The following is a 20,385-nucleotide window of genomic DNA, read 5'->3' as shown; positions in this document are numbered from 1 at the left end:
CTTGTATCCAGCTAAAGAATTGGAAATTAGCCAGGGAGTATTTTACTGGGCGAGCAACAATGAGGCTCCTCATTAAAATTGGATATACTGATAACTGCCAAGCAGAGGCGGCTCTGCAAGTCACCACCCGAACAATACCACAGTCTGCGGCTGAATTATCAGAGATTCAGGAGAAATATAGTAGATTGGCTCAAGAAACAGAAACAGAATATGTTACTGGGATCAGTATTATTCAATGTATTAATCAATGACTTGGATGAGGGAATAGGAATGACTGTCAGTTTGCTTATGACACCAAACTGGGAGGAGTGGCTGACACGCCAGAGGCTGTGCTGCCATCCAGAGACCTCACAGACTGGAGAGCTGGTCGGGGAAAAGTTTAATGAAATAGGACAAGGGCAAGTGTAGAATCTTGCATCTGGGCAGGAACAACCCCAGGTTCCAGTATAAGTTGGGGAATGACCTATTAGAGAGCAGTGTAGGGGAAAGGGACCCGGGGAACCTGGGCGACAGCAGGATGACCATGAGCCAGCACTGTGCCCTTGTGGCCAGGAAGGCCAATGGTACCTGGGGTGGGTTAGAAGGGGGTGGTCAGTAGGTCAGAGAGGTTCTCCTGCCCCTCTACTCTGCTCTGGTGAGACCACACCTGGAATATTGTGTCCAGTTGTGGCCCCTCAGTTCCAGCAGGACAGGGAACTGCTGGAGAGAGTCCAGCACAGCCACCAAGATGCTGAAGGGAGTGGAGCATCTCCCGTGTGAGGAAAGGCTGAGGGAGCTGGGGCTCTGGAGCTGGAGAAGAGGAGACTGAGGGGTGACCTTATTAAGGGTTATCAATATGTAAAGGGTGAGTGTCACGAGTGTGATTAAAGACCAAGACTCGGATAATTTGCCAAACAGGAGTCTGGTTTATTTAATATGCGAATTGAGGCAAGCAAACAGCCCTGGATGCACAAAACAGTGCTGAGTGTGAGGGGAGCCCATGCTCACCAACAGGCACACCTCAGGTTTCTGACCACCTCCTTTTATTTCCTCGGTTAGCCCTTCTTGCACTCTGACTCCGTGGCTGGTTGTCACTAGTAGTCTTCTCTCTTTCTCATTAGTTGTTGAAGAGTTTCTTCTTCCTCAGTTTCTTTGTGTGTAGACTCCAGGTTGTTACTAAGGGATCTTTTCTACCCGGCTCCCCGCCCTACCCCCATGGCGGCTGCCCCCAGACAAGCTCACCTTCTCCTTCACGTCAACCCCCCCACACCTTTCCTATGCATGTGCATATGGTACAAACCAAGTTCAACAACTTTTTACATAAAACTTAACTATATTTTCATTTTCTTCACAGCCTGTGACTTATTTGGTTATATCTGTAAACACTGAACATCTTATCAGCATGAATCACAACTGCATTTCTCACATGAGGATGGAGCCAGGCTCTTCTTGGTGACAATAGGACAAGGGGTAATGGGTGCAAACTGGAACACAGGATGTTCCACTTAAATATAAGAAGAAACTTCTCAGTGAGGGTGGCAGAGCCTGGCCCAGGCTGCCCAGGGAGGTTGTGGAGTCTCCTTCTCTGCAGACATTCCAACCCGCCTGGACACCTTCCTGTGTAACCTCATCTGGGTGTTCCTGCTCCATGGGGGGATTGCACTGGATGAGCTTTCCAGGTCCCTTCCAATCCCTGACATGCTGTGATTCTGTGTGTGATTCTGTGTGAGGAGAACGGGTCCACTGTGCCATAAAACCTCCGCACCACCTGTGGAGGCCCTGGCGGTGCCCAGAGGCTGGTTGAACACACCCTCGGAGGAGCAGACATTTTGCCTCCGCGGGCACAGTGAGGCGACAGCTCATGGCGGTCGGCGTCCCCTTCCCGCCGAACTACAACTCCCGGCATGCCCCGCGCCGGCCGTGAGCGCGGGCGGTGGGAGGAGACGGAGAGGCGAGAGGAGGAGGAGGAGCGGCCGCGCATGTTGTCGGCGCCATCATGTACCACAGCAGCACGCAGAGGCGGCACTGGACCTTCCGCGATGAGGACGAGCTGGCGCAGAAGCGGGCCGAGGCCAACCGCAAGTACCGCAGCAAAGCGGCGGCGAGCGGGAAGGTGCGAGGGTCGGGGGGAGGTGGTGAGGGGGAGAGCGGCCCCGGCGCTCCCTGGAGCTCTGAGGGGAGGACATGGCGGGAGTGCCAGAGCGCAGCCGCTCAGTCCGGCCCCGCTGGGCTTTCTCCTCAAGGTCCAGCCGACCGACCCCGTCCTCCTGGAGCCTCACGAGGAGCTAGCGATCTGCAAGTATTACGAGAAGCGGCTGCTGGATTTCTGCGCAGTGTTCAAGCCGGCCATGCCAAGATCTGTGGTGGTGAGTGGCCGGTCCTGCCCCCCCCCGGGAGGGTTCGAGTGGCTTTGGATGGGGCTGCAGGGCTTTCCCCGCTCCGTGTCTCTGATTCCATCGCATGCTGCTTGCGTGTCTTGTTCATTTTTTGAGGCGACGCTTGTTTACTTTGAGGGTGACTGAGCCCAGAGAGGCTGCCCAGAGAGGTTGTGTAGCCTCCTTCCTGGAGAGATTCAAACCTACCTGGACATGATCCTGTGCGATCTGCTCTGGTGAACCTGCTTTAGCAGATGGGTTGGATTGGATGATCCCCAGAGGTCCCTTCCAACCTTAGCCATTCTGTGATTCTTGAGAGTATGGATATCTTCCCCAGTTTTTTGTCTCCAGTGCTGCAGCCCATGTTTTAGACTGCTTTTTGTCTCTTTAAGATAACCGCAATAATTTCAAAAACAGGGAGTTATTTCTCAGTTTTGTCTGTTTCTTACGACTGTTACACTAGCATGGATGTGCCACTGTACTCGGCATTGGTGTGGCCTCACCTTGAATCCTGTGTTTAGTTTCGGGCCCCTTATCATAAGAAGGACTGCGGTGTACTAGAGACAGTGCAGAGGAGGTGACGAAGCTGGTGAGGGGCCTGGAGCACAAGTGTGAGGAGGAGCAGCTGAGGGAGCTGGGGCTGTTCAGCCTGGAAAACAGGAGGCTGAGCAGAGACCTTATCACTGTCTGCAACTGCCTGGAAGGAGGTTGTAGCGTGGAGGGGGTTGGTCTCTTCTCCCAAGTAGCAAGTGATAGGACAAGAGGAAATGGCCTCAGGTTGTGCCAGGGGAGGTTTAGATTGAACAATAGGAAAAATTTCTTCCCAGAAAGGGCTGTCAGGGATTGGAACAGGCTGCCCAGGGAAGTGTTGGAGTCACCATCTCTGGAGGGGTTGAAAAGGCATTTAGACAAGGTTCTTAGGGACATGGTTTAGTGCTAGAGTTAGGTTAGGTTAGAGTTGGACTCAGTGATCCTGAGGGTCTCTTCCAACTGAAATGATTCTATGACTTTTAACTGTTTTCTTTCCCTTAAGTAAAGAGTAGAAACAAACATAGTGCTGTATGGAAAATTATCTCACTGTAGCTAAGGGAGGCAGTCCCAAACCTGGCTGTCATACAGTTGTTTCTCACACTTGTTGCTTGCTGGGACACAGTGCAATCCACTTCAGGCATCTGTGCTGGCAGTAAACTAGCTCACAAAGGGAAAAAAAACATTTGAGCTGAGTTATCTTGAACGCAGAAGAGCGCATTTCGGGAGAGAGAGAGTGAGGACTTACAGCGGAAGCAGGGAATTAAATTGTGCTTTGTTTGTCACCTGCATCTGATGTGTAACCCTGATTGTCCCTTGTCAGCCCTTCCTTTTTCTGGCATGTGTGGTCAGTCACGGAGATTAACAGTATCTTGTCTGCAGATGTTTGAAATGTAGCAGCAGGCTGATGTTACATGCTCTGTGGAGCCACAGTTGCATTTCAGAAGTGGCCCCTGTGGAATGTGTGTGTTGGAGCAGACTCACCAAGTAGTGGTTTTGGACAGCATCTGTTTTCATGCTGATGGTGTTCAGACCAGCTTGGAAATTTGACACAGACTGCAGTAAAAAGTCAAATGTCTTGGCTGGGGTTACTCACAACTTTCAGGATAATTTTTTCACCCTTTGTTTTTTTTAAGTTTCATTTAAATATCAGATTTTTCTTACGAAGATATTGTAGGCTTTTTGAGAATTTTCTTCATAAATATGTCTAAAAATTGAGGAAAAGATATCCAACCCACCATTTCGTAGGGCTCTTGCAGGCATAAATGTATTAAACTTGGATATTTTCTTGTATTAGAAGTGGCATGGCATTGTCTGCATCTTGGTGCTTTAGTGTGTCGTATATGTCCGTAGTATGTCTTCAGACTTGCCTGTTCTGTATTGTGGTTTAATTTTTGAAATGTATTACATTTTTTTCTTAATCCATTTTTGCTTCTGTACTTACTTTTCCCTTCCCCTTTTTTCATTTAGGGAACAGCTTGCATGTATTTCAAACGCTTTTACCTCAATAACTCAGTGATGGAGTATCATCCTCGGATAATAATGTGAGTTATCAGTGTACCATAAGTTATTCTATCGAGTGGACATTGGAGCTATAATCTTGATATCTGTATAAAGACTTGAAAAGATGAGAAAGGAATTCTATGAGCTTAAAGATGAGTAAAAGCAACTTATGGTCACTTTCTGTTTCCATTTGGAGGCTGGCTGTGTTCAAAACATAGTGTTTTGAAGATACGCATTTTCTAAGCAAAACACTTGATAAAAGATGGATTCTACATAAGTCAACTGTTTCCTTTTTTTTTTCCCCTTCTCAAGGCTAACATGTGCGTTTTTGGCCTGTAAAGTAGATGAATTTAATGTGTCCAGTGTCCAGTTTGTTGGTAACCTTCGAGAAAGCCCTCTTGGACAGGAAAAAGCTCTTGAACAAATACTGGAATATGAACTTCTGCTTATTCAGCAACTGAACTTCCATCTTATCGTCCACAATCCATACAGGCCATTTGAGGGATTTCTAATCGATTTGAAGGTAGTATTGTTTTACGTGCTACATACTCCATATACTAATGTAATTCAAATCTCTCATGGGTTGTGTTAGAAAACTGTATTGCCTTTTGTGCCTGAGATCTTAAAGATGTAGTTTCTAAAGTGAAAAGCAAATATCTGAAAGGAAATTAGTTTAATTGTGGCCTTTACGCACCTTATATTACTTTTGGAATAAGAAGATGGCCTGCTATTTTTTTGCTTTACTAAATACTATTGAATTGTGAGCTCACGAACCAGAAGACAAGGAGCAGCTACTTACTTTCCTAAATACTTATTTTTCAGACTCGTTATCCAATGCTGGAGAATCCTGAGGTTTTGAGGAAGACAGCTGATGACTTTCTCAATCGAGTGGCTCTGACAGATGCATACCTGCTCTTTACTCCCTCACAGATAGCTCTCGCTGCCATATTATCTAGTGGATCAAGAGCAGGAATTAATATGGAAAGGTAGGTCTTTCTTCTTTCTTTTAGGTATGATTTAAAGAGTTTGCTTCTTGTATAAAAATGTTTTGTTCTAGACTTTCTTAACTAGTAGAACTGTATTTACTTATTGTTAAGACTCCAATATGTTCTGTAAGTATGTTTCAAAACTGAAGTGGTACTGTTTTTTTCCATTTTCAACAAGTGGGCAATAAATGCAATTAGTTGGTGTCTGCTTTTTATATTCCTTTGGAAGAAGGACAAAAAATTTTCAAACTGGTGACTTTGCCCTAATTAGAACAGTATAGGACTTTCAGGCTCACCTTGAAGATGAGAGTGAAGTGGAAATACAGTAGAAACGAGGAGTATGAAATACGTAAAGAATCACTTAAAGGAAAAAAAGATTTTGAGGTATCTAAAGTTACAGAGTGAGATGTGCAGTGCATGTGAAGACTAGGTGCTGCATTTGGTGGAAACAGACTAATGATAAGGTGCTGTTTTAAATCAGCCCCTTCTTTCCTTTCTGTGGTCTAGCCATGGGTGTTTACAAAGGCATTATCCAAGCTTTGGTATCATTGCTGAAATGTGTGATTTGTTTGTTTATTTAAGGACAAAACATACTCTTTAGAAAAAGAAAGAGGTAGTTGCTGTAAGTGTCTGTATCTGGAGCGCTTTAATCACATGGCTCTCCATGTGAGTGTTTTGTGTTTAGAGTGTAAAGCCTTTGCTGTTCTGAGAGGACAGTTAACCCTGGAGAGCAGGGCTGTCAAACTCATTTTCAGCGGGGGACACATCATCCTCGTGGTTGTCTTGAAAGGGCCAAATGTAATTTTCAGGTTGTATAAGTGTAAGAGTAGCTACATCTATACATCTGCTGTAGAGAATACTCCCACACTGTCTTGTTCTTGTAGAACAAGAGGGATTTGAATAGTCTTTGTATTTTTGTATTTTTGTATTTTATCCATAAGTGTACTTCTAGCAAGACATAAAACTACTTGGTTGTTGTAGATCTTGGTGAGGATTGTTACTCGTGTGCTGGAATTCTACCCAGGTGTTGTGTGTGTTAATGTTCTTTGAGGACAGAGGAAGGGCCTGAGAGACTCTACAAGATGGAATTTTGGATTTGCTTTCAGCTGCCAAAGGACTCAGTTTCATCTTGCAGGCTTTGCTCTCTGTTGGTCTATCTGAAGACCACTCTTCTGTATGTAGTATTTGCTTTTCCAGCAGTGTTACTGTGCAATAGTGTGATGTTAGTATGACCCTTCATGAAAACCTAACTGTGAGTTGTCTTTACTCAGTAAGACTTACTCAAAAATATTTAATTCTGCAGTGTTAGAACTTTGGTTCCAGACATAGCCGGGGGATACTTTTGTCATGTTCTTACAGAAGAATGTTGCAAGTGACAGATTTGCTTCTTTACCACTTCATAGCACTTGTGTTCTTGCTAAGTCTGATAATAACAGATGTAAGTAATAAATAATACACATTTTATTAATTAATGGTAGCTGCCACAAAGTTAATTTAATAACTGTAATAAGTTATAGTAAGTTATTTTAATAATTTATTCCCCCATGTCTCTTTGCAGTTATTTATCAGAAACTCTTTCGCTGAAGGAAAACAGAACATCCTTAGCCGCGTTACTAGATGGCATGAAATGTAAGTAAACATTGGAAAAATGTGATAAACAGTATGTCTAAAGGAAGAAAAACAGCTTTTTCCAAACAACAAAAGCTTTAAGCAGAAAGGTGTGCTTCAAGTAGTTTTTTTTTACCTCAGGGCACAAATAATGTAAGTAAAATGTGGGCATGTGGATACAGGGGGAGAAGACACTGAGAGTTACTTTCCTGTGGTATGAACAAATTAAATTAAATGGCAAAGGGCCTGGCGTTTTTCAGAACATAAGTGCTATGCAGCTATGCAACATAAGTGCTAGCAACTGCCTCAGAAGTGAGAAATCGGTTTTGGGAATGAGATAATGATTTTTGTAAGTGAGGTTGAAATTACTCTTTCACTGTGTCTTAGAAATCACAGTTTCAGGCAAAAGCCTGCACATAACTACTTCCACCACCAGAGGGTACCTTTTATAAGCTAAACAGTTAGAGATAAGTGATCTGCCAGGATATATACTTCACTTCTGTTTTGCAGCTATAAAGACATTTCAAAAGATGCCTATTTTTGCTACTGTGGGAAATATATGGTACCAAGAATGCTAGGATGGTTCAACTAAGATACTGGGGAATGTACTACACTGGTTACTACTTTTTTAATTAAACAAAAAGGCTGGGATATTAAGTTACTATTAAGCAGTTATCTAATACTTTAAGCTAATGCTCCCATTTATAATGGGAGCGTGTTAGAGTTAAAAATGCAGTCCTTTGGCTTAGCTTACTTCAGTAGTGAATGTACCATACAAATCACAGGGTCTAAAAATTCAATTTAAATTGAATTCATAAAACTGAAGATGCTCTTGCCTTTCTCTTCCTGCTTACAAGTCCAGTCTTCAGGTGTCCATCACTGAGATGCAAAGGGAATGCTGGGATCACTTATTCTTTACTTGCATTATTCTGGAAAGTAGCATTAGCCCAAAGGCAGCTCTTGTGTAAACATATGATGGCTGTAAGGAAGTTTTGATGCATCTGTAAATGGGTAGTTTTACAGAGAACTGGTGGTAGGGGAGAAAGTCTTGTTTCTTGAGGGTAGCTGTAAATCTAACTTGCATTATCATGACTGAACCAAATCTTTGATTTTTTTTTTTTTTTTTTAAGTCTGAGATACAATGGTGAATACAAAAATTTCCTGTGTATTTTGAAGCATGTTAGCAGAGTGAGTTCTACATTTGTTATAATTTGCCATGAGGAGATCCAGAATCAATGATGCCAGTGACTTGTTGCAGTGTAGTTCTTTGTGCTCAGCTTGTGCTGTACCTTGATGTTAGCTAGGATTAATCCTTGGATGTAAGACAGTAGTTAAGTCTTGCATGTGTGTAATCTTTGATCCTCTAAAGTTTGAGTGCTATGTGGGATTAAAGTTTTGTAAGCAAGCATTTTGGGATGACTTAATACTTTGAATGCCTAATGCTCACTTTGACAAATATACGGATTTTACTTCCTAAGCTTTCTGTCTCAGCTGTTTGCACTATGTTGCGTGTTGCCTTGTAGTGTCTTTTGAGTCTGTTTAAAACCCAGATACAATGTTTTCAAAACCTTGCTGAGATCTGGACTGCCAGACTTCTTAGATTCTGTTTTTTCTCTGTGTACCCTTTTTTTTCTTTTTCTTTTTTTATTTTTTTTTGTGTAGGTTATTTTTTTTTTCTAGTAGAAGCTGCTTGAAAATGTATACTGTGTGCCTGTCATGATGAGGGAAGGGAGGGTAAACTGTTGGCTCAAGCTAAACTATGCAGGTTAAGCAATAATGGTAGCTGTACTAGTGATTGATAAGCTTGTGTAGTTCACGGGGTAGAGGAGAAATTATTTAATTTGCTTAGAGCTGTGGTGTTGTCACTGTAGGCATGAAAAATCTCATAAAGAAATATGAATTGCCAAGGCCTGAAGAGGTTGCTGCTCTAAAACAGAAACTGGAGAAGTGTCACAGCTCAGAGCTTTCACTTAACACAAACCCGTAAGTAGATACTTACTCTTCATGTTAAACTTCTGCCTTTTTTATTGCAGTTGAAACACTAGTTTTATCTGTTCTGTGCGAGTGATTGAAAACATCTGAATGTACACAGAAGGGTCTGTTCACATGCTTCACTGTGTGAGCATCTGCTGGAAGCTGAGAACCAAGACTCAGAGTAGTGCTTTCAGTAGTGCTGATTTGCACTGCAAGCTGTAATATTGATTACTTTGTAGCACAGAACTAGAATCCCAGGTGGCTTCTAGGGTCTGGCCACTTGTTGACATATGCAACAAGAATCAAAGGCTTTAAAATCATGTGATTAAAACTAGAATTGTGTAAAGGGTTAATGTTTTCTTAAGTCTTATGTGGATGGCAAAGGACTTCCTGTTTTTTATTTCTTTTCTGCCCTTTTCACTTTAGTACCCACTGTGAACTTCCAGCAAACTGTTAGTCGAGGCTTCAGCTGTTTTTTATGTCACAGATATGTCCATAATCTAATCTTGTGGCTGAATAAAGAGACTCTGACTCTTAAAAAAGTACCTAAACACTTAACTTTCTCTGGCTGGGGTTAGGAAGAAGAGGAAAGGTTATGAAGATGATGAATATATTGCAAAGAAACCTAAAATGGATGAGGTCAGTAAACCTGTTGTACTTTTTTTTTTCATTTTGCCAAGACATAAGTGACATAGCTGAGACAAACTTCTGCATCTTTTCAAATTCTGCTGTGTGTGGCTCAGACAGAATCTTTTAAACTTTTTTCTTTAAAAATGACCCAGGGCTTGTACTGGCCTGTGGTTGAGAGTGCTCTAAAAACTCCTGTCTGTTGTGGAGAGGCTATAATGTCACTCTAGAATCTAAAAAATTATTTGAACAAAACTATAATAAAATCAGCATTGACAGTATGTTTTCATAATATGTGGAACCTCAAGCAAGACACTGAGCACACTGGGTAATATTTCTTAGGAGGGGCATGCAAGAAATGTTTTAAATGAACCCAGGAATCAAAGTTCAGTTGGAGTCTTACAACAGACTGGGGCATGCTTAAAGAAACTCCTTTAACTATGCTCATGTTTAGCAGCGTGAGCAAAAACCCTGATCATGGGGAGTATAAGGAAAGGAAATACCCTTTCACATTGTTCAGCAGTTGTTTGCCATGACCTTATGTCAGGCAGGTCATGAGAAGCTGAAGGGGAACTTAACAAACATGCATTTCATCAAGTGACTTCTGTGTAGGCCCTGGGTGAATTCCTGTTTCCAGTCTGAGCCAGCCTTCTAAGTCAGCCAGGCCTGACAGTGCTCCTGGGTGTCAGAATAGGCTGTCCAGGGTAGGCATGATCCCCTTTCTGCTCTGTGCTTTTTCCTCTGCAGATCATAGAATCACAGAATGGTTTGGGTTGAAGGGACCTTCCCATCTCCCCCAGTGCCCCCCTGCCATGAGCAGGGACATCTTCACCAGCTCAGGGTGCTCAGAGCCCCGTCCAGCCTGGCCTGGGATGTCTCCAGGGATGGTTCATCCACCACCTCTCTGGCCAACCTGGGCCAGGCTCTCACCACCCTCAGGGGAAACAATTTCTTCCTCATGTCTAGCCTGAATCTCCCCTCCTTTAGCTGCCTTGGCAGACTGCTCCTGTGTCAAGTAGTATGGACAAGCAATTTAAATCAGACTGTATTTAATTCTATTACTGATAGCAGACACAGTTCAGAGATGTGAAAAGTCACCTGTGTTACGTAAGTTCTCTTTAACGGGCATATACAGCAGAAATTACTGTGACAGCATGTGCAGTAGTAGTACGTACCCGCCCATCATGTGTTGCCTGTCTGACCTCACTACAAAAACACCAAATTCACACATTGCCTAAAGCATTGCTTTTTTCCCTTCCCTTAGGAAGAGTGGACTGATGACGACCTGCTGGACTGAGTGTAACAGCAAAGGAAAATGGAATCCTACTGCTGCAGGAACTACTGTTCAGTGTAGAGTGTGCATCTGTCTGCTACACGTTCCTTACTCTGTGTCACTAGGTATTTATTCTGTCAGTTTTTGTTCTTTGCAATAAAGCATGTGACTTCTCAAAAATTTGTTATAGTTCCATTAAATCTTCATCCATTCAATGGCAAACATTAGAAACATTTCATAAAGCAAGAGTTTTGATTCAGCAACCGTTTGAGATGTGCCTTTAGCTACTGCCATGCTGTAATCCCACAGTTAACGTAAATCTGGGCATTTACTGACCTGGATAAATACGAGCAGGAGACAGACCTGGTAACAGACCTGCCTGTGCTCCACAGCAGGGTCTGCTCCTCTCTTCTCAAGCTTGTCACTGAAGCAGCTGAAAGAACACAGCCATGTCTGTAACACTTGGTACATTTGGGAAGCTCTTCCCAAAGGTACTAATAGGCTGCAGCAACTTATTTTACAATGCGGAAAGTAATGATGACACCTTTGTGACTTTGCAGCTGTATCTCAGAGTGGGTTGCTGTGGCTAATTTACCAGGGGGCAACTGAAAAGAAGAAAAATCTTCCTAAGGAGGTAAATGTCTCCAAATCTAGAGCAAAGTCCCTTATCTTCCATACACTGGTTTAGAATATTAGCCATTCTACAATGCACAGACCTAAGTGCAACTTTGTGAGTTTCCTGGTTTCATTCTCAACAATGTATTTAGTACATAATGGGTAAGTAGACATCCAATTCCATTCTCCCAGATTTATATTTTTACCATGTTAGTCTACGTACACCCAGCCACCTACACCTATAAAATAACCCACTTTATCCATTCTGGTTTTGACAAATTCTTTTACACAAAAGGCAGTGTGGCTCAACACCATTTCAGTTAAGTTGTAGAGTAGGTTCTGAACTGTTTGGAAGCTGTAAACAGAGCAATCAGCAGGAGTGCATCACACAAAAACATAAGAACTGGGACTGTGACTTGTGTGACTTAATGGTATACAGAGAGAGAACTAAGAAGGGCAGGAAAAAAATAATTACATTTTTCTCTGAGACATAGTTTGATACAGGCTTGGCAGCAGTAGTTCAAGCAGTTTTATGGGACAGTCTAAAAGAGAACTCAGTAAAACCAAGTTGTAAACACATACATCTAAGAGCATCATCCCTGTTTCTACTACGTGTAGTGGTCACAACGCTGGGAGCTCTCAGCTGTGGCACTTGGTACCCACCTTCAAAAATGTTCCCCAACTGGAGAGACCAGAGCAGCACAGCAAGAGCGAACTGCAAACCTCAAAAACATGCACTGATGTTACAGCAAAGACTCGAAGATTGAATCTGCACAATTTCGTGTGACAGTGAATGGGAAAAGCTGTTCTGACAGGCAGGAGATACTGTGTAGGTGTAACCACCGTGTTCATATTACAATTACTTATGTGATTATCTCATTAGTCTTGTCAGTGAATCTCAGCATCCTTTTGTTCTGTGTTAGATCACTGTCTAGAAAAGTTACCAATGGTGATGCTGAAATACCTTCTGAATCAACTACATTTTTTTTTTACCAGTTTTAACATCTACATTTCACCGTGTGAGAGATAATGTACAAATTAAGGCATATGGACAAGGTAATGCTTTTGTGGGGATTCATGCTAAAAAACTGTCAGCTCATTAACATTTCAAAGTACATCACATGTGCAGACACTGTAAAAAATTTCCACAGCAGCCAGTTAAGCCAGTTTCCATGAAGAGTTGTTCTGCAGCTTCATTTATTTTAAAAACTTATTTTTCACTTATAAAAATAATATTTAGGTAGACTTACAGTACACAAAAGACCAAACAATACCTATTTTATAAAATGGTTTAATGAATGCATGCATGTCTGATACAATGATCAATAAATTTACTGAATTCAAATTATTTACTGTTGTAAACATTTTACAAAAGCATTGTGATTTATCTGGATATACAGTTCTTGACGGAAGAACTATTCAGACTGCATCAGTGGCATGTCAAAAAATAAAGCTGACAAGACCCATTCTGCAATATTCTCTTTCAACATGATTCCAGCAAGAGAAACAGCATGGTATAAAAAGTGTACAGTAAAGATTGTTCCTACCATAACATCAAATTTTGGAAACTGTAAATACAAGTTAAAGTGGTTGAAACAGTCAAAAGTCATAATTATTGTAACCAGTCAGAAATTACGGTAAGAAATGTTATCCAGTTATATGTAGCTGTCAAAACAACACGTTTTCTTTTCACGTCAGTTGATAATTCTTTTCCAACAGGACAGCAAAACTTTGGCAATCAGAGGTGCTGAAAAAAATTATCAAAGTTCAGGACACAGTCACAGCATTTTCTTTGTGGAAGGTGAACTGTCCACCAAGGCTCAGAGGTTGTGAAATTGGTTTCCAAGTGGAAAAAAAAAGTGCAAATGTCCTGCACAAGTTAGCTTAAAAAAGCTGCTGGTACAATCATTCACCAACAGAATCTTTGTTTTCTTTTTGCATAGTTCACACATCACTGGGAATGTGACAGGGTGTGCTGTTTTTGGCAAGAGCAAGAAGAAAAGTGATACTGGTGTGAGTTGCCAGGTTGGGCATGCTGGATCCATGCAGAATTCAGGTAGAGGGCTGCTACCTGGTGTTATTAGACACTGAATACTGATTTTGTTTTTGTTGAAGCAGTTCAGTAATAGCCAAAAGCTTCTTAAGAACATGCTGTAGAAAGAGAGTCAGTGAAAATACACATTAGCAACTGGAAACAGAACAGTCCTGCCTGCTGGAGAAGCATTTTCAGCATTAGCCTACGCTACTAGGTAGTTTATTCAAACAACAAACCAAAAGGAAGCAGTCAGTTCCCTAGTCAACAAGACATGACTGCAAAAGGGAAGTCTAAAGCAGTGTTATGAACTGCCCTGCCAATCATGGGTCCTTCTGCTGTTTTGTGGTTTAACGGGCCAAGAAAGGGTCCTGCTAACAGACTGCTGGGGTTTGCTAGATAACTCTGCCAAGTTGGTTTACAAATATACCAGCAAATTAGGAAGCAGAAATTGAGGTATTGATAGAAAGCTAATTAAAGTAAATTTAGTTCTCAACTGAAAAAAAAAAACCAACCCAAAGATCCTAAAACTGATGACCCAGAGAGCCTGTGAGGAGATGGTAATTTTGGGGGTTTAGGCTTCCTCTGTAAAACTAAAACTTCCTCTGGAAGCTTTAAAAAACCCTCTTTGGTTTTGTTGCATGAAGAAACAAAACTATGGCTAAGTATTTACAGCTAATAACCAGCTGGTGAAATACACGTCTTTTAAAACATTTATCAGTCATACTGCTAGCCAGAAACACTACAAAAGCATCCTGATAGGAAGGAGTAACTCAAGACATGCTGTCTGTTCTGTACCTGCATTACACCTCGCTCGTTACTGAGCGTCCGCAGTTCGTCCGAGTGTGCCACGCATATCTCGTGCAAGGCCGCCAGGTCACGGGAGAGGTCAGTTCTAGAGTGCTCTGTAGTGTCTGGAAGCTCCGGAACGTTCTTCAATGAAAAAAAAACCAACAGATTCAGAATGCTGAGCACCCAGGAAGATAAATTACAGCTCTGCTGACACAACTGCTTTATACCACCACCAAGTACAGCAATGTTAAGTTTTCCCAGCGGAGTCTCCAGTCTGTCATTCTATTACAAATTTTGTATTTTCTCTGCAAGCGTGTGTTTCATGAGCGTACTGCAATTTCTGCTCCTGCTCGAAGAGTTCTTCCTAAGACATCTGGTATTGCTGCGCTGCCACTGAGCTGACCAGAAAGCTGCGGCATACAGAGACTTCCCCTGAATTAGCTGAAATCATCCGTCAGGTGTTTTCTTCCATTTAAATGAGAGAATAGCAGCAACAAAAATTCAGCAAAATCTGTTAACTATGAAGTAACTCATTACACCAGTCATAAAACAGTAATGTAATTAAAACAGTAAATTAGTCCAACAGTTATTTTTAAACCAGCAGTTTTCAGAGACTTCATGCAAAATCTGTCATTTAAAGAAAACTGACATTAACATGCACAATTTGCAATTTAAGCAGGTAAAGGTGACATATGGCCACCTGCCTGAATACCACACTCATTTTTATATCTTACAAAAATATTCTGAGATGTCTTGTAGGTCACTGTTACGGGATCAATTCAGGAAGCTCAGCACATCTTTTCCATTTTCGTTTTTAAAATGAATTATTGGTTTAAAAATACACATATATAACATGTGGTCCTAACTCCTGTTACAGCAGTGACACACAGAACAGCAACAGTCTGGAAGAACACAGTAACTGCAGTTCCCTTCTGAACTACAGGATCTGGAATGCACGCAGTGACACATGCGGTAACACATCACCGAATTGCAACATAATATTTTTTAAAGCAAGAAATAATTTCAATCTGTGGTCAAAGCCATATGATCAATTATACACAGGAATTTTTATTCCAACACTTATGTTTAAAGATTTCTATTTTGGGCCAGAATTTCTAATCCTCATAGCTATAAAATCTGTTTGGGCCTCTCGTATCTACTAAGGCACTAAATTAATGAAGTCTAAAATAACATTTGATGTTTTTAATTCCATATGACAGGCCAGCAACCTGCCGTTTCTAAACATGAATTTATTCAGTTACAAGCATTCAAACTTGTGTGAGTACTGATGCATTTTTGAGCTACTTACTAAGTGTGAAACATTTTCTCTTACAGTGCTGCTGTGTAACTTCCAGTGAAGATTTTTACCCCAAGACTTACCCCAAGCTCATCCAAGAACATGATCATGCGATGCTTGTTGCTCTTGATGAAAGGATTTACCCCTTCCATATATGGCTCCTGGTAATTTTAAAAAGTATTAATTAGAACAAATTAATGCCAATGTAATTGGCATACCTGAAGTGAAGACAGTGCAGCCAGACAAATGACACTGCTACGCAAGTGTGCTATCTGGAGTGATTTTATTTCTTCAGGTGAATTTCTGCTATCAAAAGACTACAGAATTTGGTGTTGTCTTATATTCAGAAGATTCAGAATCTCTGATTCAGAAGTTTTCTTTCAAGTGCATACTGACACACATTTGCCTTAAGATGATCACCTCTCAGTACCTACCTGCAATGAAGAAATGCTCAGTTTTCCAAAGGTATAATCAGAAATAAGTGCCCTCTTTCTTATGCATTAACGCTCACATTCCAAGTTATGTGTGTCAGACAAATAACTTTGTAATGCCAGCCTGAAGTCACTTTGTTTATGCTTAAGTCAACAGATTTGTTTTTCAACCATGTTTTGGCCTGGGAACTGAGACAGACCAGTTGTTGCCGGCACTGTCTTGGTGTTATAATAGAATCTTTATTGAGAGCTGGGGCTTTTTCATGCAATATATGTACACTTGATTTACAACATTAATTATGTCTGGCAATATGAAAATGAGTATAAATAGCTCTACCGCAGAAAACACCCATCTAAGGAATAAATGTGGGGTGAAAGCAGGTGAGGGGAAGAGTCAGAGGTTGGCAATTCTTAATTTGTTTCAGAATTGGATAATCTACACCAAACTCAGAATTTAGGCCTCATTAGTCTCAATGTGAAAGCTAATTACTATATACAGATGGAAGATGTGTGTGGAAGGCATTTCAAGGTTGTGTACAGAAGCACGCCACACAACATCCTTCTCTCTAAATTTTGAGAGAGATGGATTTGATGGGTGGACTGTTTGGTGGATGAGGAACTGGCTGGATGGTCACAACCAGAGAGCTGTGGTCAATGGTCAATGATTGGATGGGCACCAGTGACAAGTGGTTGTCCATCGGGGGTCCACACTGGGATCAGAACTGTTTAGTATCTTCATCAATGACACAGACAGTGGGATTGAATAACACCAAGCTGAGTGGTGCAGTTGACACACCTGAGGGATGGGATGCCAACCAGAGGGACCTGGACAAGCTCGAGAAGTGGCCCATGTGAACCTTACGAAGTTCAGCAAGGCCAAGTGTAAGGCCCTGCACCTGCTCAGTATCAATCCTGGCTGGGGAATGAAAGGAGAAGGACTTGGGGATGCTGGGTATGAAAGACTGGACGTGAGCTGGCAATGTGCGCTTGCAACCCAGAAGATCAATCATATCTTGGGTTGCGTCAAAAGGAGAGTGGGCAGCAGGTGGAGGGAGGTGATTCTGCCCCTCTGCTCCGCTCTGGTGAGACCCCCCTGCAGTGCTGGTCCAGCTCTGGGTCCTCAGCACAGGACACACATGGACCTGCTGGAGAGGGGCCAGAGGAGCCACAGGAATGATCGGAGGCTGGAACAGCTCTGCTGGGAGGACAGGCTGAGAGAGCTGGGCTGTTCAGCTGGAGAAGCTCCATGGAGACCTTCCAGCAGCCTTCCAGCACCTAAAGGAGACCTCCAAGAAAGCTGGAGAGGTCTTTTTAGAATGGCATGTAGAGATAGAAGAAGGGGTGATGGCTTTAAACTGAAAGAGGAGAGATTTAGTTTAGATATAAGGGTGGCGAGTTCCTGTCCCAGGTTGGGCAGAGAGGTGGTGGATGAACCATCCCTGGAGACATCCCAGGCCAGGCTGGACGGGGCTCTGAGCAACCTGAGCTGGTGAAGATGTCCCTGCTCATGGCAGGGGGGGCACTGGGCGAGCTGGAAAGTCCCTTCCAACCCAAACTATTCTAAGCTACCACCATCACTGTCACACACAGTATGTATCCTCCTGATGCTTTCCCATTGCAGAGTCCCAGTCTAGCAGTTCTCAGTGGCCTTTTTCATACAGATACGCCAAAAGAGAATGTGACCATTTAACCATCACAGACACTTTGTTGTGGGATTTGCTGCCTGCCTTCCCTCTCGAACTTCTCCACCCTAACGCAGAAATACTGGGGTACGACTACCAGCTTTTCTGCTGCCAACGGAAAAAAACAATGTTCCACATACTTCCACGGTAGGCTTTAGAAAAACATCTGATGAAGTTGTCTGCGTTTTTGTATTATCAACTATGGCTGCATCACACTCGGTGATACCTACTTGTGTGGTCATTCTCTCATCTGTTATTTTAAGACCATTACTGGTGTTTTTACTACCAGACTGGAAATCTTCATGGAAGCTACTAAGTCATTAGTATGAGTTTCTAGATAGTTAATGGCTCCTCTTCCCAATTTGCCCAGACGTCACGCTACTGGTCTAGTTCAGATCAACACCCTGTTTAGCTCTAAATGAAGAAAGCACAAGATACCGCACTAACGAGGCCTTCTTGATGATGAGGACAAACCAGGTGGTTTCAGGCTTTGCACAAGAAAACAGCAACAGATTTTTGCCTGTATTAACAGGAACATTGAAATGTACTGTAAGCATAGTTCTAGGCTGTTATCTGTCTGTAAAAGGATATTCACCTTAGCTCCAAATTCAACCAGGTTTGCTAAATTCTGCACAGACTTGGCGACCAGCGTCAGTGTTCTTGCAGCAGTGGGGGAAGGAGAATCTGGTGGGAATAAAAGTAGAGAGTTACTGACCATTCCGTGTAAAACGAGCAGCAGTCACATGAAAGTAAAGCTCTTCTCCAATTCATGCTTTTTCATGGAATAAAATATTTTTAATATTATAAGAGAACTGCTTGTGGAAGATGTCACTCGGTCAAGTAAAACTTGTATTGCTTTAGGAATGTCCGCAAAAATATATCAGTATGAGCATCTGATTTTCTGTAACTGTTGCATGCAGAATAAACTGGTATCAGAGAGAGGTGAAGTAAGAACCATTTCACAAAAATGAAATAGTTCTGTTGAAAGGAGGATTAATTGTTAGAATTAAAAAAAACAGAAGTAAAAAAAAGGCAAGTTGACCTTTTTTCTTATTTGTGTATACCATGTAAGTGGGCTCTGACAGGTTATACAAATTATACTTTAAGTTAGTGGCATCACGAGAACAGAGTAAATATTACATATAGTTGTGGCTTGTTCTTCCATGGAATTACAGTCACTTGCTGTACTTAACATTACACTGAACTCTTTACATTAAGTACTTCGTTAAAACTTTGTTTTCCAGCAGGTTACATTACCCAGTAGTATCTTAAGTAGTTATTTTTCTCTCTAATTGCAGTAAATGGCCTGGGTTTGAAGTGTTCCAAAATTGACACTTATTATGTAAACTTTAAATTTTTTAATTTTTCATAAGAATGCTATATGCTTTTCACTGTTCCTTCCTTCCCTCCTTCTTCCCCAAAATCCATCAAAAAATAAGTTATAATGTCAGTTGTTCATCGTATCTAGTGCTAGGTACAGGAGAAGCCTTTGAAGCAGTGACACTAGAAAACACTTTTAGCCTTGGAATCTGCAACTTCAGCTTAGCAGGACTGACCTAAACAAGCTAATTACTTTAAAAAACTCAAAGATGCTTGAAACAAAGGATTTAACTTTTTAAACAAAGCTGTTTTATTATTTTTTCCAGTCACTGTTGTCGAGGTGTCAGGATTGCTGCTGATACTGAGCCGTATCTGTACACCCAGCCTTCGGGATACTTTTGTCCCTGTCATGAGAAGCAGTAGTCAAGAATTTTAACTGGATGTACATGAGCAGGACTTTAACCGTGACAGACAAGCCTAAAAGGGATCACTCAAATTTACAGGTAACACCTGCAGACACGGTGCAACTGAAGTTAGGAAGGACCTAACTTGCAAATTATCTGAAGATAATACAATGCTAAATAAAGGGTCACTGTGTATCAGGCATTTCTCAAATGCTTTCTCCAAAGCACGTATGGAAATAGTTACGAAGAGGAACTTTCTGTTCGAAACAGAAAACATGTTAACACTGCCTTAAAAAAAAGCTTTTTCTGAATCAGATTTCTGATTTCCTCCTGTTTCCAAATCAGCATTTTACTGGTAAAAATCAAGAAGCAGCTATGGAGGGAGGGAGGAGGAACAATGGCTTGTGCAACTAAATGCCCTCTAGCTTGGGATTATCTTTGACAAGAAAAAAAAAAAAGGAAAGCAAAGGTGAAGCGTAACACATACAAACTTTTAAAACTAAGCAACTGTCTAAATATTTTAACTTTAGAGTTTTCAGTCGTTTATGCCTTTCTTTTTTTCCTCCCACAGAAATTAAAAATGCCCACAAACATTTCTAGGTGCATAGGGCAACTGCCATGGGATAATCCATGCCCAAGCAAAGCCCCACACCAGTGTGTCACCGTCCCTGTCACCCCCGGAGCTGTTTTTGGGAGAACGATGGCACCTGACAGCGCCAACACAGACGCTCTGCCATCCTGTTCTCCCAAACCGGAGTGTTCCTGGGTGCAGTTCTAGTTGACCACTCCAGATGTGCTCCAGGGAAGGATTTACATGGCGAGACCATTCACTCAGGCCAGCCTGTGGGAGCTCTCCTGTGTGTGGTCTTTGAGACAACCCGCCTTCCTAAACACCACCCCACTCTCATCCTTGAGATTCCCTACCTGAGATTGACTGTACTTAGTGCGTCAACATAAAG

The 20,385-nt window shown here is 42.0% G+C and overlaps 2 protein-coding genes across 11 annotated transcripts in view; one reads left to right on the top strand and one right to left on the bottom strand.

Moving 5' to 3' along the window:
- The first annotated feature begins 1,841 nt into the window (after positions 1–1,841).
- On the top strand, positions 1,842–18,508 carry CCNH (cyclin H). 10 transcript variants are annotated; one of them, XR_010469062.1, is made up of 13 exons: positions 1,842–2,092; positions 2,223–2,345; positions 4,353–4,426; positions 4,698–4,908; positions 5,208–5,371; positions 6,930–7,000; positions 8,851–8,962; positions 9,532–9,592; positions 10,845–10,978; positions 11,414–11,487; positions 12,465–12,524; positions 15,170–15,264; positions 15,628–18,508. XR_010469062.1 is itself a non-coding variant. In XM_065046495.1 (10 exons), exons 1-10 carry the CDS (start codon positions 1,976–1,978, stop codon positions 15,648–15,650), a joined length of 1,089 nt encoding a protein of 362 aa, XP_064902567.1. In that variant the 5' UTR covers positions 1,842–1,975; the 3' UTR covers positions 15,651–15,665. The 10 variants fall into 10 exon arrangements, 6 of the variants coding, with proteins under 6 accessions (XP_064902567.1, XP_064902566.1, XP_064902568.1 ...); XR_010469064.1 differs by lacking the exon at positions 15,170–15,264 and having other exon boundaries at positions 15,628–15,753; XR_001230574.3 differs by lacking the exons at positions 11,414–11,487; positions 15,170–15,264 and having other exon boundaries at positions 15,628–15,665.
- The window catches only part of RASA1 (RAS p21 protein activator 1), a 60,449-nt gene continuing 52,807 nt past the window's right edge, over positions 12,744–20,385 (bottom strand). Inside the window, exons 22-25 of the mRNA XM_065046492.1 lie at positions 18,298–18,386; positions 15,673–15,750; positions 14,299–14,433; positions 12,744–13,619 (exon numbers count right to left, since the gene is read on the bottom strand). Coding sequence (XP_064902564.1) covers positions 13,536–13,619; positions 14,299–14,433; positions 15,673–15,750; positions 18,298–18,386 — 386 coding nt within the window. The 3' untranslated portion in view covers positions 12,744–13,535. The remainder of the gene's footprint in view (positions 13,620–14,298; positions 14,434–15,672; positions 15,751–18,297; positions 18,387–20,385) is intronic.

This window comes from Columba livia, chromosome Z, assembly GCF_036013475.1.
Source record: "Columba livia isolate bColLiv1 breed racing homer chromosome Z, bColLiv1.pat.W.v2, whole genome shotgun sequence".
Taxonomy (NCBI): domain Eukaryota; kingdom Metazoa; phylum Chordata; class Aves; order Columbiformes; family Columbidae; genus Columba; species Columba livia.
The sequence above is the reverse complement of the archived record's forward strand: the minus strand, read 5'-3'. Positions and strand labels throughout refer to the sequence as shown.